Genomic DNA, 17,480 nt, shown 5'->3' on the forward strand with positions numbered 1-17,480 from the left:
CTGTTGCTCCAGAAGCGGCTGTCATGCTGGCCACATGATCCAGAAAAACTTTCTCCGGACAACCTCCAGCTCCCTCGGCCTGTAAAACGAGATGAGCGCCACAACCCCAGAGGCGACTGGACTGTCAGGGGTCCTTTACCCTTTTTATCTGAGTTACCAGTTCTTATTTAACCAAAATAGTACCACCCATGCAGAAGAGGGAGGGATCAGTATGCTTGAGAGAATTGAGAGGTTTGCAAGAACTATGCAAACTCTTGGGGTGGGGGCAGTTAAGGGGGTACTTAGAAAAACAACAATTCCAAAATAGTATAATGAGGACTGAGCGTGTTGAGTGGGCAAAGAATTGACAGTGCTGCTGCTGCTGCTGCTGCAGATTGTCAGCAGCTGGAGGTGGGGGCAAGAGAAGAGGATTGATAGTGGTGGGGTCCATTGGCCAGACCGTGTTGAGGACCCCTTGAAAGCTGGCATCAACCCTGCTTCCTGTAGTGCAATGAATCTTTCCCATAGCCTCCTTTGGTATTCATCAAGTAAATATACAATTGTGTACATAATAGGCATAGAACATGATCTTCATTAGGACCAAGCAGTATTATAAAAAAAGAAAAGTAGGAGGAAGTTCAGATTTACAAAACATTTGCCCACTAGTCCATCCATCATTTTCCAAATTTATTTAAGAAAAAAAATAACATGAGCAAAAATGAGAGTACTTTCAGTGTTACAAGAAAGTATATAAATGTCTAGCAATAGTCAATCTGATTTTTTTAAATACAAAATAACCACATGAACACCTAATATACAGGTTTCATTTGAATACATATTTATTAGATAAATATTAGGTTGTCACATCATCTAACTACATACAGTTTTTCAAGACTAAAAATCACAATTATTTTTTTCTGACCAGTTTTAAAGTATGAAATGATTGCATTGTACTGTACATACAATGTACAAACAAAGACAATGGCCATTTTTGCATGTTAATTCCGATTGTACTTTTTAAAATTCTCCTCTGATCACAATATCAAAAAATTGTACAAAGTATGAATTTGGTTACAATCTTTTTTATTATTTAATCCCCTTATTTTCTTCATTATTTTTGTAGCACCCTAAAAATACACAGGTGATAAGACTAGTACATTTAAGCTAGTTATTACATGAAGGGAAAAACAAAAAATGCAACAAAATTCTTTTCACAAAGGATCCAGAGTATATTACAAGAAGTGAAACAAATGTGGAGACTTCACAAACGCTAACAAACAGGATTCATTTTCCACATAAGATGGAGCTTCAAGCTTTATTTTTTTCCTGCGAAATAAAAACAATGCACATTCCAAGGAAAATGAATGCATTTCTGTTAACATGTCTCTATTTGCCATTTACATATGTACAGATGTCCCTGGAGTCTCCACTGCAGACATTAGTGTGTTTTCATAATCCTCTAATAATAATTAATAATAACAACAACAATAATAATGTCTTGGCAGTAGAAGTATAAATCTCTGTGGGTTCTTTTCCAGGTGGGTGTCTCTAGGGAAACAATTAAAAAAACAAAACCCCAAAGCAAATGCCCCTGAAACAAGGATTTTTTAAAAATAAAATTAAAAAACCTTTGGTGATATAATTTTGCCCTTCAACACAAAAACAACTAATTTACAGAACAATCCTATGTATGTCTACTCAGAAGCATTCATCAGGGTTTTTTCTCAGTTAAGTGTGCATAGGATTGCAGATTTCTTAAACAACACTATACCAACTTGGTGGGCCTTGTTTATGAGAAGACATGCATGGGGTTGCTATTTATTTAACAGGTTTTCTCCACATTATAACATGATGGCAGTGAGCAGATAAGAAAAAACCATCAACCTTTTTCTGTTTTGACTATCCTTAAACAGTCCCAGTAATTTAATAAGATGCTAATGTGGCCGTGTGAGAGAGTAAGTTGGGGGCATTCTGGGTTGACTTCACAAAGGCTGCCTCTTTGATAAATATGCCCTTTGATAAACTATTACGCAAGTACATGGCTAGATCTCAGCATTTGCTTCTGTCCGTTCACAAACACAGCTCAGGTAGCCCTTGTGCATAGTCAATCTGTCTCTTTCTACTAATCAGTGTACATGAAATCCACAGCTGCCAAAATGTGCATTTAACTGTTACTTGAGAGAAGATTTCATCAAATGTTAGAAAGCCTTATTATACCAAATATGTTTGTCTCAGGTGAGTCTCACCTTATGCCTCCTCAACAGGAACCTTTATATAACGTTGCATTTTGATTGCCATCAGCAAAAGCTAAACAATTTTGACTTTAAAATGGTTCCGTTTCCAGTTACACAGAAAACCACCCCTCAATTTTCAAGTAACTAGTTTTGATAGATGCATATCTAACAGTGGAGGAGCAATGCTAATAAAATAAAATTCAGTGCTAGAAGCTGAACAGGCAAACGCACAGTATATGGCTTAACATAGGCCTACACAACTTGTGATCCATCAAACTGAATGCAACCCACCCACCACGTATTGTAGCCTACCAGGTGCTTGACTAACAACATAACAACTCTGCTGGAGCAGGGCCAAGGTGCGTCTAGTCTACTAGTCTATTAGTCTTTCACTAGTGGGTCTCACCTGATCTGAGGTGTGTCACAACAGGAGCACTATTACCATGCAAATATATGGCAAAAGATTAAGAAATGGATCCCCAAATGCATGTTTGAGGTCCTGGGTCTGAAAGGTTAAAGACTACTGATAGTCCATCATTCCGCTTTCACAGTGGCCAATTAGATGCCTATAGGAAACACACAAGCAGGACATGAGGACGGCAACACTCTCCTCACTTGTGATTTCCAGCAACTGGTATTCAGAGGTATTTTTATTTATTTATTTATTTATTTATTTTTTGCTTTTTCAATAAACAGTGGAACCGGAAGCTTTATTGCACTACTGGTGGGCCACAATACATGGCTACGACAAGTGTGTGGCATTCGGTTTAGAGCTCATAGATTGTGTGTGAGAGGCTTTTTAAAAAATTAAGAATAATGCGTCAAATTATTAGCCTTAGCTGCTCATACAAATGATTTCATTGATTATGTAAATGATGCAGCAGAATGGTGCAGGGGGAAAGCTACTAAAATGAAAACAAAAGAAAATGGAAGGAAGCTCTAGACTTCAGTGTCACAGTGGTGTCCCATCTCAGTTGTGCCACCATATAATAGTTGTGGCACCAGGTGTCCAATAATAAAGATCCTTTGCTATGTATATACAGGATAAGAAACTATATTCTGTACTGCTTTCCCCTCTTCTACGCATAGGCCAGCATCCTTTTCAGAGGGATGTAAGTGAGAGCCTTAGAAATAGCTTCTTTGCCTACAAAGCAGAAGTCTAGGGTGATACAGGTTAGGACAGTCACACAACCATTTCTTTGCTGGGCTGCTGAGGACACTGGCCAGATGTAGAATATTTGTTGAAGAAACTGATAGGGCTAATTTATCAGAAGGAAAAATCGATGCTCCCTTAGTCCAAGAACCCTTTACAAAAAGAAAAGAAAAAAGACCCGCTCCCCCTGACTATGTATTTTAAAAACACATGTATATCCAGATCGTGAAAATGTTGAATATAATAATCAAAGACAATACTAAAATATTCACAAAAGGTATTTACAACAGCAATTCTTAAAATAATTGATCTTGCATAATGAACAGCGCTTCTCTTGAAAAAAGGAACAAAATAAAAACCTCAATAATAAGGGTGGGGAGGGGAAAGGAAAGGTAAATGTAGGAACATCTCTACATAAAATGTTTACAAATTCAACACTCCTAACTGGAAAATAATATAAGAACTAAAACTGCCATTTCCTGTAATATCTACAGCAAGGTGCTGTCGACTAGCATATATATATATAACAAGATGCAAATACAGCAGTGGTGGTAGATGCTAAGAACAAATGCTCAAAGAATTTACAAGCATGACTTTGGTGAGGAGAGCAAATTCAGAATGGAATGCACAGCTCATGCCATTCGCAGAGGGCAAGGTGGGTGGAGCTTACACACTGAAACCAACACGCAAGAGTTCCATCTGGCACAAAATCGAAAGCCTACTGCTGAAATCAAAGATGGGACGATTGGATTGGATTCCGAACAGGGGACGAAGCAATCAAGGTGTATTATCCACAAAAAAAGCAATATTCTGTACACAGTAGGCAGAAGATGAAATGTTGGCCCGCAAGGGCAAAGTTGGCACACATGCACGTCTTAACACACAGGTACTATACAAAATTTATAAAGAGAGAACGACGGAGAGGACGCAGAAATGGGCCCAGAAGTGACTGGAAGCTCGTGCAGGAGGGAAGCAACCACATGAGAAGCACAAATACCACGGAAGCATTGTGGCACGAGAGCCTGCTGTACGGTGGTACCAAAGGAACTTACTGTTCCCGTGCCCATTATCCTTGGAAATATATTTTTTGAAAAGAAGAGGGAAAAGGTCCTGGCAGCTAAATGATACATTAAAACTGAAAAAGAGAAACGAAAAGGCAGAGCCACATAACACAATTTGGAAAATGCAAAGCAAAGCATCGGAGGGTGGGGGGGAGAGATAAGGAGACTCTTATTGCAAACGTCTCCTTCAATTCCAAACAATTGTGAACAGTTTTCCCCTCTATCTCTCTCCCCGCCCCCAAATATCTTGAAGTGAGAGCTCTTTTTCTCCACACTTTTGCTACATTTTCCTGTTAGGAACTGAGCAGTGAACAAACTTCGCAGGTTACAAAAATCGAAAGCTCTTGGTGATGGATCAACGGTTTACAGTTTTTCTCTTCTCCTACTTCATATGTGAATATGGTCTGCCCCCTTTTAATAGCTGGCTGCTTTATTGTCACAAAAGGCAGTAATCTGAAACCAAATCCCTTAAGAAGAAGAAAAAAAGAAAGGGAAAGAGAAGGACAGAAGAAAACAAGGTGTCCACGTATCTGTGTCAGAGCAAGGTAACTACCCTTCCTCTAAGAATAGTAAAAAAAAAAAAAAAAAGATTGCTACGATATAGAAAAGCACGCTTGCCATACCCTGGAGATTCACTGGACTCTTCCACAATGGAGAAACCACTGTCTTAAGAAACAGATGCCTCCCTTGGCTGCATTTTGTATTTTTATCCTACTTGTGACATCTTTATTGGTTTTTTTGTGCTTTTTGGTATTTGTTTTATGTTTCTGAGTTTGTTTGGCTAGTCTAAATGTGCTGCCAAATAAGTTTTGTCCTTATTGTGTCCGACAGAAGTGTACTGGGAGAGGGAGGGAAGGAACATAGTGGAACAGACAATACAGCATTAGGGCAGGAGGGAGAGAGAACTTAATGGAAGAACACAAGTTGGAAGGACTTTCTGAAACTGGTCGCTTAGCATAGTTCTGTTGCCTTTCTTCCCTTGCTGAGACTGGTTTCTACTGGGCTGCTTCTCTCTAGGCATATCCCAAAACTCTTTTATCTCTCTGCATAATTAACAAGTGAGGTTTCCACAGCTGCACAATCGATCTGTGAAGTAGAGTGGCAGTCTGTGAGGTCACCACCTTACTGTCCTCTTGCTTTTCCCCACCGCAGTTGATGAAGCTTGACTCAAGCAGTTCTGAGATGAAGTTAAGTAGGGAGTGTGCACCATTTGCTTAAGTTGTGAGTTTGTCCTTGTGAAAAAAGGGTGGCTTGGGATTCCTCACCGTGAAGCTACAGACTTGTCAAACAAGTGTGAGGTGTTGGGGGACAAAACACAGAAGGCTTCAGTTGTTCTCAAAAAGAGAAAGAAGGTCATCATTGCTATTGCTTGGTAAGTCAGGAGGATCCAAGTATGAAAGTAGCTCATCTGGATTCGTGAGTTCTGGAAGCAGCTGGAAAAGAAAGAGGAAATTTTGAAGGCAGCATCATCACAGGGGTGAAGTAGCTGGCAAATGGCATGTTTTTCGCTCCACATTTGCTGGCAGATAAAGCTCTCAAAATGTGTCTGTAAATTTTCTTGATGGGTAGAGAAGAGAGTCCTTTATATATGATAGCCAGCCTAATTACAGGAAGAATTTCCACTCCAGTGCTACATGGCTGTTGGCATGGCGATCCTCCATGTAACTGAAGCATTATATGGGCTCCTGTGCCAAGAAACACTTTTTCTGAGTGGCCCCCTCCCTACCATATAAAAAATTCTCTACACCTACAGAAAAATTGCACGTGGTGCGGGGAATCTAGCTCAAATCTCTCTCCCTAGCATGTTGCTTTGTATGCACAGGGGAGCTTTTCATGTGGCAGAGCATTCAAATATTCACTCCCACCTGAAAAGGTGCAGTTCAATAATACACAGGGCTTCTGCCCATTTGTTTTAGCTCTAGGACACACTGACATGCCTTGTAAGTTATTTTGTGCCAAGGTAGTACTCGAGCCAAGATGAGGTGGTACAGCAGCCTCACAATATTATGGGCAGTTTTCCACTGTGGTCAGCGTATCTTTGTCAGCCACTCTGAGAGCCTTTACAGGTGAAAAGCAGGTTAAAAATACTGCAAATAAATAAATATGGCATACAGATAATGCAGCACATTCTGCAAATGGCATCTATGAGCTATCACCACCTGAAAAGGTTAGCATGTATATAAGATGGTCTGTAGGGGTTTCTTTAAAAGTCACACACAAATATTCTGCATTTTAGTTTCAGCTATGATACTTCCTAGGAGAAAGTGTAAATACCATGTACAGATTAATATGCTATGATCTCACAAACAATCCTATTGTTGGAAATTCAGAAATTGTTTGTTTACCCTTTGGTTCTATTTCTGAAAAGGTTAAATTCCACAATCACTCGCCAACTAGTTAATATAGTTAAAAGTGAATCAATGCTGCCTGGTGTGACTATGTCCAGTTTAGCTAATATAATCTGTTCCCTTTGAATCATCTGTACTGTACCTTACAGCATTCCTGAAATACATGAACAGATGTAAGTCAGATACCTGTTGAATGAAAATATTTCAACTCTGGCTTGACAGCGATTCAAAAAGGCTTGCAATTATAATTCATAGTGTTCTCTTTGGCCAAGGCCACAGAGGCTGTAGCTGTATAGTTGTCATAGCCTTCACCAACAATCTCATTTGTTTTCAGGGCACCCAAGTGACCAATATCCTTGGACAAGTAGAATGTAAGTTGATATGAAACTCTGTGGGTTTTTGACTGTAATGAAACCTTTGTATGGATGAGAATTCCCCACCCCATTCTGGAGCACTTTTCTACAAAGTCTTTTGCACACATGGCTGCTTTTCCTCTCTTTTCTAAGATGTTCTTCTTTTTGCAAAACCTGTTCCTTTGTTGCCTATAGCTTATTTTGTCCTAAATAGCAATAGAATGTATGGTTTTCTTGGGGACTAAATGGCATCTTCTCCTCCTAGGAGGGAAATGCATGGTATCTATCGCTAGGTGCCAAACTACAGCACAACCTGGTAACAAGCCTTACCATCTTAAAACACTAGTCAAGAAGGGAGAATCATTCAGATGTTCCCATTCAGAAACAAAACACATTAAAAAATGGAAACTTATACAAGTCTGCTCCCAGACTCAGCCACAGATTTCAACATTCTATGTCTGTCAGAAGAAAAATCTCTCTACCACTCAGACCTTCAGCTTTTTATCAGCTGGTTGGCCCAATAAATTATGGAACTATTCCATTCTTTTTGAAAATCAAGCCTGATGACATTTAAGTCTAAATAAATAAAGTAAGTAAGTAGCTGATTGCTCAGGGTGGTATTCAACTTCTAAAACCCATCCCTTTTTAAAATGTATGTTAGTCAGATAAGTGCTATATAAACATCAATAATAACTAAAATGTTTTGTGGCCTATTTCTCACACAGAAAGCTTGTTTCCCCCAAACCCAGCCCCTACCTACCCACCCTTGTCAAGGGAAAGACACCACTTGCGTGACATGGAGTCTGAGTTGTCAGCTGCAGTGAAGAAATGCAAGAAACAATGCATAAAATGAGGGCATGTGCTATGAAAGCTGTTCCTTTTAATTTTTTTATTAATTCCTGCAGAAACTCGAGGCACATTCTTAAGCAAGCAGATGACAGAATGACACAAACTTACATCCAGCGAAGGCTCCGGCATATCAGATGTCCCCTGCCCACCAGCCTGACCTTCTAAGGCTGAGGAGGGGTTAAAGGCCAGGTCATTGTGTGGATGGTTGCTAGGAGCGGCCTGTGGCGGCTGCCGGGACGGCTGGGTAGGAGGACCGCTGTGATGTAATGGCTGCCCTGACTGGCTGCTGGGATGAGGTACGTGCAAACCTTGCTGCATGGAACTATGGGACTGATCAGTGCTGCCGGGGTGAGGGATCTGCGGAGGAGGAAAGAAGCAGGAAAGGAAAAGTGAGGCTACATGGTACAAGGCTCAGAAATGGCAGGGGGAGGAAATAAAATCTTTGTCACTCTAAATTAGTTTATCATTAATGCAAAACTCATATTGCAAAATGCTAGGCTTGGACAGGCGTTTGCCGCCAGGGGGGAAACAATGTGCAGGATCATGAGCCCTCAGAATTTAGGAGGTGCCAGTAAAAATAAATAAATGCATGGGATAAAAGGTAGCTTGGTAGGGGACCAAAATTCTCTTTATCCAGATCCTGCCCTGAAATTGTTAGGATGGTGGAAAAGATGGAAGTCTACATTAACTTTCATAACACAGATCTTAATCATCTGGGAGGAGAATTTCTTTTGAGTGGGCAAACTTAATCAGTTCTGCTGTGGTTTTCATTTAGTCACGTCTTCTGGGCAAAAAGGCATCCGCATCAAAGAAGCAGCTCTTGACAGATGTTTCCACAGCAAATTCACCTTAAGCCAATTAAGGTACAGAAACTGAAACATGGCAGTTCACGTAGTTCTCATAAAAATAAAAATACCCTCCAGATAATGCTACTGGGCCACACACACAGATTAATGATTATGCGTGTCTGTATCTAGTGAAACATGTGTGTTTGTTTCCTCCTTTTGTCCAGGCCTCCTTTTAATGCCAGAGCATGCCTTGCAAACTGACTTTAGCACCATGGAGAAAAATAAGTGCATGAATAGTTTTAAAGGATGTCCCTACATTCAGCTGACATAAAGATGCAAAAAGATAGCATGAGCACAAAAACACAATGCAAATGAACAGGAAGTGCAAGAATTCTAGAACACAGCAGACGTATTAATATAAAAGACACTTCTATAGTATGCAATTAGTTAAATTTGGTTACAATAAAGTTGTTTTAAAACTATCAGAACACTCAAGTAGGCATTCTTATATTTTAAGCAACTGATCACTGCAGTCTATACTACACTACACTGGCCAGTTTAGCATCAGTTCTTTTCTTCCTTACAGGTGAATGCTGCAAAAGTGAAGACTTCCATGCTATCAGGTGTGAGAGAAGGCAGCACGTGCTTATGCTTCTCCATATTCCAAGAAGCCAGCTCCTGGTGAGCCAATATTTTGCTCTCTACTTTCCAAAGGGATTTAAAAGAGCACAGAGGCAAATAGCCCCATTGCACATGCAGACATCTCTAAGACAGCAACATTTAATTTGCCAGTTTTGTTTGGGGTATATAGTACCTTACTGACTGATTTATCATTTCATACCCTGGTAGACAGTTTCCATGCTCCCTTCTGCCATCACCTTCCCTTTTGATTTCTTTATGTGGTTGTGCCCTCCCCTCTATACTTGGAGGGGGGAGTTCAACGGACCTATAGCTTTTCCTTCATGCCTCCCTCTGCCTCTCACACCTGAGGCAGTCAAAAGGGAAGGGTGATAGCAGTGGGACCTCACATCAGTACAGAGAGAGGGAAGAATACAAAAAGTATATGCTATCATTTGAGAAGGCACACATGGGCCAATACCCCATGTTACAGTACACTCCAAAATGGCCTGCTACTTAGATCCTTTCCTTCCCAGTCAAGGCTGGAAACTGAGGAATTGGGTATCTGCCCTTGCAGAAGCAGGAAGATAAGACATTTCCTTTACTAATCCACCAGTACAGATGCTGATAAGTTGGGAAGTTTTTTAACTAACTAACTACCGTATTTTTCGCACTATAGGACGCACTTTTCCCCCTCCAAAAATGAAGGGGAAATGTGTGTGCGTCCTATGGTGCGAATGCAGGCTTTCGCTGAAGCCTGGAGAGCGAGAGGGGTCGGTCCGCACCGACCCCTCTCACTCTCCAGGCTTCAGGAGAGCCCCACCGCCAGCCCCACAAGCTCGGGGGACAGCGGGGAGGCGGAACGCCGCCATCCCGCTTTCCCCTGACTTGGCTAGAAGGCTGGCGGGGGGGGGGGGGGAGAAGCCTGCTCCTCTCCGTCGCCAGCCCCGCAAACTCGGGAGACAGGGGGAGAGGCGCAGCGCACCCTTCCCGCTTTCCCCTGACTTGGCTAGAAGGCTGGCGGGGGGGGGGGAGAGAAGCCTCCTGCTCCCCGTCGCCAGCCCCGCAAACTCGGGGGACTGCGGGAGAGGCGCAGCACGCCCTTCCCGCTGTCCCCCGACTTGGCTAGAAGGCTGGCGGGGGGGGGGGGGCGGGAGAAGCCTGCTCCTCCCCGTCGCCAGCCCCGCAAACTCGGGGGACAGCGGGAGAGGCGCAGCACGTTCTTCCCGCTGTCCCCCGACTTGGCTAGAAGGCTGGCGGGGGGGAGAAGCCTGCTCCTCCCCGTCGCCAGCCCCGCAAACTCGGGGGACAGCGGGAGAGGCGCAGCGCGCCATCCCGCTGTCTCCCGACATGGTTTGGAGGCTGGCGGAGGCTTCCTCCTCCCCCAGCCCCGCAAGCTCCCAGAGCAATGCCAAAGCTGCGCGCAGCTTCGGCATGGCTCTGGGTCCCGTTCTGGGGGAGGGGGAAGCTCGGGCTTCCCCCACCCCAGCCCCGCGCCTGGCGGGGGCGAATAAATCCCCCCCCCCCAAATCTAGGTGCGTCCTATGGACCGGTGCGTCCTAAAGTGCGAAAAATACGGTAACTAACTAACACTGGGTAAAGAACATTTTTGGAAGGGCAGAGTAGTAGCACTTCATATTTTTTTCCCTACTAGACCCCCAAGATATAACAATAAAAGCCAGGTGTAAAAGACATAGTTGGAATTAAACAGGGTGCCTCTGAGCTCTTTCTGAATCTAAGGTTTTGTTTTCAGGAAATTAACAGAAAGGATGGCTTTCTTCATTTTATTAGCCTGATATAAGTAGAAGAAATGGGCTTGTTCTTGTTGAACGTTTGGGAGTGAGACATTTTTGCTGATCTAGTGCAAATTAGGCCTGGGTGATCTATCGCCCAGGACTGGTATGAGGGCAGATTGCAATGGTGGCTGAAACTGCCACCGCTCCTGAGTCCCTCTCCCTTGGCGTTGGTAGCAGAGGGACTCGGGAGCGGTGGCGGTTTCACCAAAGATATACCGCTGAGTGAAGCTGCCATCACAGTCTGCCCTCATACCAGCACAGAGGGAGAAGCAAGCTGCATCGGTGAGGCGTGATGCAGCTTGGCTGAGGAGTGTGCCACTGCCCTTCCTTCAGCCAAGCAGTTTGACGGAGATCCTGACCCACCACTGGCTTGCACAGGGGGTGGGGGCTCCATTAAAGTGCTCCTGCTCGCCAACTGAGGGAGCCCCATCCTTTTCCTGCTCACAGATGAGCTCCCTCAGGTGGGTAACGGGTTGCTTCGTGTCCCCCAGCTTGTGCAAGCTGGAGATTGGGGGGGGGGGCTCCCTTAGACTTCTGTGCCAAGGCAGCAGGTCTGCACTTGAGGGTGGGCTAGGTCTTTCCTCCCGGGGGAAGGCAGCTAGGCGGTGCAGAGGCTGCTGGGCCCAGCACTTGCTAGCCCTGCTCCACAAGGCGCAGATAGAGTGGCTTGCACCCTGTGCCTTGAGGAGCGGTGCTGATGCTGGGAGGGAGGCAGCCTTGCAAACAGAGCCTGACAGTTGTGCACTTGGCTGCAGCCACCTGGCTGATTCCCTCCATCCCCAGTGCCTGGAGCAAGCTGTACTGGCCTCAGCTCCTGGCCAATGCAGCTTGTTTCTCCCTCCGTTTCAATATTGTGATGTTGAAAAGGTGACATCGCCCAGCCCTGGTGCAGATCACCCACAGACTTACCAGTAGGGCAACTATCTACCCACTAGGACTGGGCGATGTTGAAACAAGGTGCATCGGCCCCGGCTGGTGAGGTGCTGGGAGAAACTGCCTCTGCTCTCACGGTGGGAACTGAGGAGTGTCTTGTGGGCTGGGGAAAATGCAGCTGCCTCCTGCCTGCTGCTCAGCTGGGGGGCGGAAAGCCCTGGCTTCCTAGCTGAGGGATCCCGACCTGGAAACTGCGCTTCCCTCAACAGGGAAGTTTAGAGGAGGCTCACCAGAGCCCTGCTCTGCCTGGCTGCCTTCAGGCAGTGCTCCTTTAAACTTCCCTGTTGAGGGGAGCGCAGCCGTGCATCCCTCAGTAGAAGAGTGTGGTGGAGCCTGCACCTCCCTAGCTGAGCAGCCCTGATCCAGCTCCTGTGCAAGCAGGAACTGGCTTGGAGATATCTCAGCTGGGAAGCGGGAGCACTTTAATGGAGCCCGGCAGCGGCGGCTTCTACAAGCCACCAGCAGGTTGGGGACTCTGTAAAACTGCTTGGCTGAGGCAAGGGCAGCAGCGCACGCCTCAGCCAAGCAGTTAAAAGAAGTGGGGGGGGGGGGGGGAGGAACAAGCTATATTGGCACCTCATCCAGGCAGCTTGTTTCAGTCTCTGCCATTATGAGGGGCAGACCACGGTGACAGTTTCACTCAGCGGTATATCACTGAGGAAACCACTGCCACTTGAGTCTCTCTCTCGGCAGTTTGTTTCTCCCTCAGCCGGGTGCTGGAGGCAGAGGGACTCGGTGGTGGTTTCACCAGCGATATACAGCTGAGTGAAACCATTATCGCGGTCTGCCCCTCATACTGGTCCTGGGCGATATATGGGGCGAATGCAGGCTTTCGCTGAAGCCTGGAGAGCGAGGGGGGTTGGTGCGCACCAACCCCTCTCGCTCTCCAGGCTTCAGGAGAGCCCCAGCGCCAGCCCCACAAGGTCGGGGGATAGAGGGAGGCGGAACGCCGCCATCCCGCTGTCTCCCGAAGTGGTTTGGAGGCTGACGGCGGGGAGACCCCGCTGCCTGCCCCACAAGCTCCGGGGACAGCTGGGAGGCGCAGCGCGTCTTCCTGCTGTCCCCGGACCTGATCTGAAGGCGGGCGGCGGGGAGAAGAGCGCTTCTCCCCGCTGCCTGCCCCACAAGCTCCGGGGACAGCTGGGAGGCGCAGCGCGTCTTCCTGCTGTCCCCGGACCTGATCTGAAGGCGGGCGGCGGGGAGAAGAGCGCTTCTCCCCGCTGCCTGCCCCACAAGCTCCGGGGACAGCTGGGGGACGCAGCGCATCTTCCTGCTGTCCCTGGACTTGATCTGAAGGCGGGCTGCGGGGAGAAGAGCGCTTCTCCCCGCTGCCGGCCCCACAAGCGCCTGGGGGGGGGGGGAAATAATTTTTTTCCCTTTATTTCCCCCCAAAAAAACTTGATACGTCCTATGGGCCGGTGCATCCTATGGGGCGAAAAATACGGTACCTTGGATCTTGACATTACAGTAAATATTTACAGTGCTTGTTACTGGCAGATGTAGTTAAAGTGCAGGTGATTCTCGAAACAAGGTTTCTTCAGAAATCTGTGATTGGTTAATTTATTAATGACAGATTTATCATTTCATGTTTTAAAATTATGCCATTGTTCTTTATGCTAGTGTAGTAGTTTTGCTTTTAATAGCTGTCAGCTACTTTGAAGACTTGGCTTATTTCACAAAGAAGAAACTGAGAAATTATATTACTTACAGGGTCCTGCATGGGGTGACTTAGAGGTTTGTCAAGAGCTGCCATGTTACTGGGCATGTCTGGAGGGTGTGACAACTGAGGAGGCCCATGCATGAAGTCATTCATAGAAGTTCCACCAGGATTCCCGTGTGGAAAATCAAAATTGCTGTGACCTTGGTAACTGTTACCTAGACAGCAGAAAGAGAGGGAGAGTTACTTTAAAAGAGTACTTCAAATCCACACCTTTACCCAAACGCACAATGTGATCTTTGTTCAAAAATAAGAGATAAGAGCTCTTTATATAGGAGTTAACAACATTACTGCCTCTTTATAGTCTAATATGTATTCTGACACACACACACACGCACAGACATTATATAAGGCAAATATATAATAAATAAACCGTTGACTTGTAATGTGACTGCTTGCCTAACAAATGATTTCTGTGGAATACGTTGTGTTCAAAAAGCGGAGCCAGCATGTGTCAGTTAAAAAAAAAAGTTTCAAAGGCTGCTTGCTCAGGCCATCTAATAAAAATGAAAATATAAGGAAAAATGGGATGGAGAAAGAGATGCAGACAAAAACATAAACCCCACATTTAACACACACTGAGTTATATTCAGCAGTGTCTTTATCTCCTCTCCCCCTGTTACTACTCCTGACCTGGCCAACTGTCCCTCAAACCTATCTGTGTCTTTTTTCTTTATTTCATTACTCCTTGAGCATCTCAGTTAAATCTCTTAACTGCAATGGCAGCCCTTGTGGTTTAAATGCTGTGAACTAGGAACAGAACTAAAACTGCTAAGTTATTTCACATAAGCCACTGAACAGGATCATGTTGAGCTTTGAAATAATAGGGCAGCTTTGCAGCTTGCCCAGAGGGGATACAGTTTTGTCAACTGAAGAGCAGCAGCTTTACAACAGTCAAGCCAAAACAGAGTTTGATGGGACTTGAAGCATCTGCATCATTTGCTTTCCGGCACAAGCTCAATTTGAGGAGAAATTTAATCTCAGAGGAACAGAAGTCATTAGCTGTGTAAGACTATTTCTTGGGGAAGCGGAGGCTTTGATCTGTCATGTAAATACAGCAGAGCCTTGCTAATTCTCACTTTGCTAATCTGCAAACCGGCTAAGGCTGCCATCCTTTGCATGCTGACTCGGGGGTGCACCCCACTGAACGCAGTGGGATTGGCTTCTAAGCAATATACATATGATCAGGTTGCATGTCTTGCAGAGCTTAGCAGCCCCCACCTCCCTACCTTTCACAGCACTGATTTAAGAGCAGGAAGCTCTTGATACATGTCTCTTATGTACACATCACAATTTTCTACAAGTTGTAACACAGTATGCCGAAATGTGAAGGTTAATAATTAAGTCTAAATCACCCGTGTGAAACTTGTTGATTAAAACCTTGCTCCATGATGCCTCTCCGTGGGGACCAAAGATCAGCAGGTAGAAAGGAAGCATGGCAATTTTGCTTAAACCCTGTCACTAAGCTTTTTTTGAAAAAAAGTATTTGTATTGATTTTTGCTAAATATGCAAGAAATCATTACTGGAATTGTAAAGGCACACATTTCCTTAAATCATCTAGAACAATCAGACAACAAAATAGGAAGAAAAATAAACAAAAACATGCTCCCGTTTCATCCCATCTATTTTGCTGCATATATATCAACTGTCACCAACCTGGTGCCCTCCTGGCGTTTTGGGCTACAACACCGATCAGCCCCAACCAGCATGACCAATGGTCAGGAACGATGAGCGCTGTAGTTTGAAACACCTGAAGGGCACCAGGTTAGTATGTATGTGCTTCATAAACTAGCAGATAAGCATCTTCTGCACGTCTCTGCATGCCTGCACCACTGTAGAATCCTTTAAAAAATTGCATCTGATGCTTACTTCTTTTGTGACACATGGAAGTTCTCAAATAGCTCTCTCCCCTCTCCCCACAGCAATATCAAGCCATTTTTCTCTTCACTGTGTAATCTCCCTTCCAAACCATAAGCAGAACACCTGTGATCCCTGCCACTCAATTTAAGGACTGCCTACTGTTCTGCCAATAGGATGCTTCACCAACCTGTTTCAGATCAACTGCCTGGAAGAGGAAGATATGCTCACAACTGCTTCTGAGGTGGGCAGTAGATGGTTAGTGGCAGATACTGTTTGATGGATGCAAACACGCATACTCAAAATGTTTAAACCCACCTTGGTTACTGTATTCATTGGAATTGTTGCCGCCGGGTGGAGGTGGGATTGAGGGGTAAGGTGATGGGCCTGGACCCAAAGCTGCAATCATCTCCATCACATTAGGCATGATCATCTGGCTGGGACTCATGGTTTTAAACCTCTTGGAAGGCATGCCGTCTGGATCATCTTTGATGTGAATGTCTGACTTGATTGGGACAGGCCTCCAGCTGCACGTTGGGTCAATTGTGACTTCCTCAAACTCTGAGCTGTAAAATAAAAGAGGCGCTCCACACTACTGTGTCTCCTTGATACTGTACACACACACACCCCAGTAGAAGTTGCCATTCTTAAATTAGGTCCACAAACCCATTATCTGAAAAGCTCTGCTTGGATGGTTCTGAACCAACAAGCATGTCTGTTTACCCAGACAAATCCACAGCAGCATAAGCTCCTTTGTATAGCCTTGCAAAACTAGCTACGCTTTTCTCGGAACAAACATATTTTCATCTGCACGCCACTTCTCTCATTGGCCGCTTAATAGGACTGTCATTGATGGGGTGAGGTTGTTAACAGCAGGTTAAATACAAAGTCGCTTTACTGGGCCAAGCAGGCAGCAGATGTGCCACAAGTATAACCCACGGTAGACCTGCTTTGGATTTGAAGTAACCAATGCCTATTTATTATTTCAGTTTGTTGTGTCTCTCCTCCTTGCTATCAATGTACAGCTCAAAGACCTAAAGCTTAATGGATTTCTGCACTTAAAATCAGTGCCCAGAAAAAATCTCTGGAGTAGAACAGCATCAAAAACAAAGGGATTGCACATTTTCCAATGGTAAAGTTGCACTTACTTTTGTATGGCGTTCAAAATGCCCCACATATACTGGTCAACCTCCAGGCCCTCCAGCAGAGCTGTTTTACTGGAAGAAAAGATGGCACATTTATTTACAAACATGGGCACACACATGTTCATGACGCTCTGTAGAACATATCTAAAAGTCCGTCCCCTGCCCTGAAGAACTTACAAGTAATATTTTTTTCTAATTCTCATAATCTGAATTTAGATTGTATTTACATGGAGTTCATTTTGGTGTGGACTATGAAGGAGTTTAATCAGTAATTCTCAAACAACATCACTTGAGGTCTGTAGAGTGTGCGCACTTGTGAAATTCCAAGGAGGGATTGGTGCCTGAGACAGGTGGGGTCTTTTCCCAATCAAAGCAGAAAGAGACTGAATGTTCCTGGTAGTGGGCCTTACTAATTCATGTTGGATTTGTAGAAAACCATCTAATCACAGCTTCAGATTTTGCAGAAAGGAACAGTTTTATGTTAAGACAGAGACTGAAAATATCTTCAGAGAACCTTTTCCTTATCAGCATGCTTCTATGGAACTCTTGTACATCATAAAGGGTTCTGCAGAATATGTAATGGCACACAATTCACACAGGCATTGGCCAGGGCTCTTTGATCTCATGGTATGAGCTGAAACAGTGCCC

General features: G+C 44.6%; 1 protein-coding gene and 1 long non-coding RNA gene across 19 annotated transcripts in view; one reads left to right on the forward strand and one right to left on the reverse strand.

The window, feature by feature from the left end:
* The window catches only part of LOC114597074 (uncharacterized), a 28,638-nt gene extending 12,356 nt beyond the window's left edge, over nucleotides 1-16,282 (forward strand). Inside the window, exons 3-7 of one of the 2 annotated variants that reach the window (XR_013393298.1) lie at nucleotides 7,110-7,146; nucleotides 8,034-8,273; nucleotides 8,753-8,840; nucleotides 9,352-9,446; nucleotides 15,753-16,282. This is a non-coding gene — a long non-coding RNA (uncharacterized LOC114597074). The remainder of the gene's footprint in view (nucleotides 1-7,109; nucleotides 7,147-8,033; nucleotides 8,274-8,752; nucleotides 8,841-9,351; nucleotides 9,447-15,752) is intronic. The other variant, XR_003706695.2, reaches the window with a different exon arrangement.
* Nucleotides 795-17,480, reverse strand: part of ZMIZ1 (zinc finger MIZ-type containing 1) — a 366,767-nt gene continuing 350,081 nt past the window's right edge. For all 17 annotated transcript variants that reach the window (XM_028729170.2, XM_028729169.2, XM_028729172.2 and 14 more), the window contains 5 exons: nucleotides 16,836-16,904; nucleotides 16,006-16,253; nucleotides 13,821-13,987; nucleotides 8,086-8,334; nucleotides 795-5,860 (listed from right to left, as the gene is read on the reverse strand). In XM_028729170.2, coding sequence (XP_028585003.2) covers nucleotides 5,753-5,860; nucleotides 8,086-8,334; nucleotides 13,821-13,987; nucleotides 16,006-16,253; nucleotides 16,836-16,904 — 841 coding nt within the window. In that variant the 3' untranslated portion in view covers nucleotides 795-5,752. The remainder of the gene's footprint in view (nucleotides 5,861-8,085; nucleotides 8,335-13,820; nucleotides 13,988-16,005; nucleotides 16,254-16,835; nucleotides 16,905-17,480) is intronic.

Source organism: Podarcis muralis, chromosome 6 (genome assembly GCF_964188315.1).
Source record: "Podarcis muralis chromosome 6, rPodMur119.hap1.1, whole genome shotgun sequence".
Lineage (NCBI taxonomy): Eukaryota > Metazoa > Chordata > Lepidosauria > Squamata > Lacertidae > Podarcis > Podarcis muralis.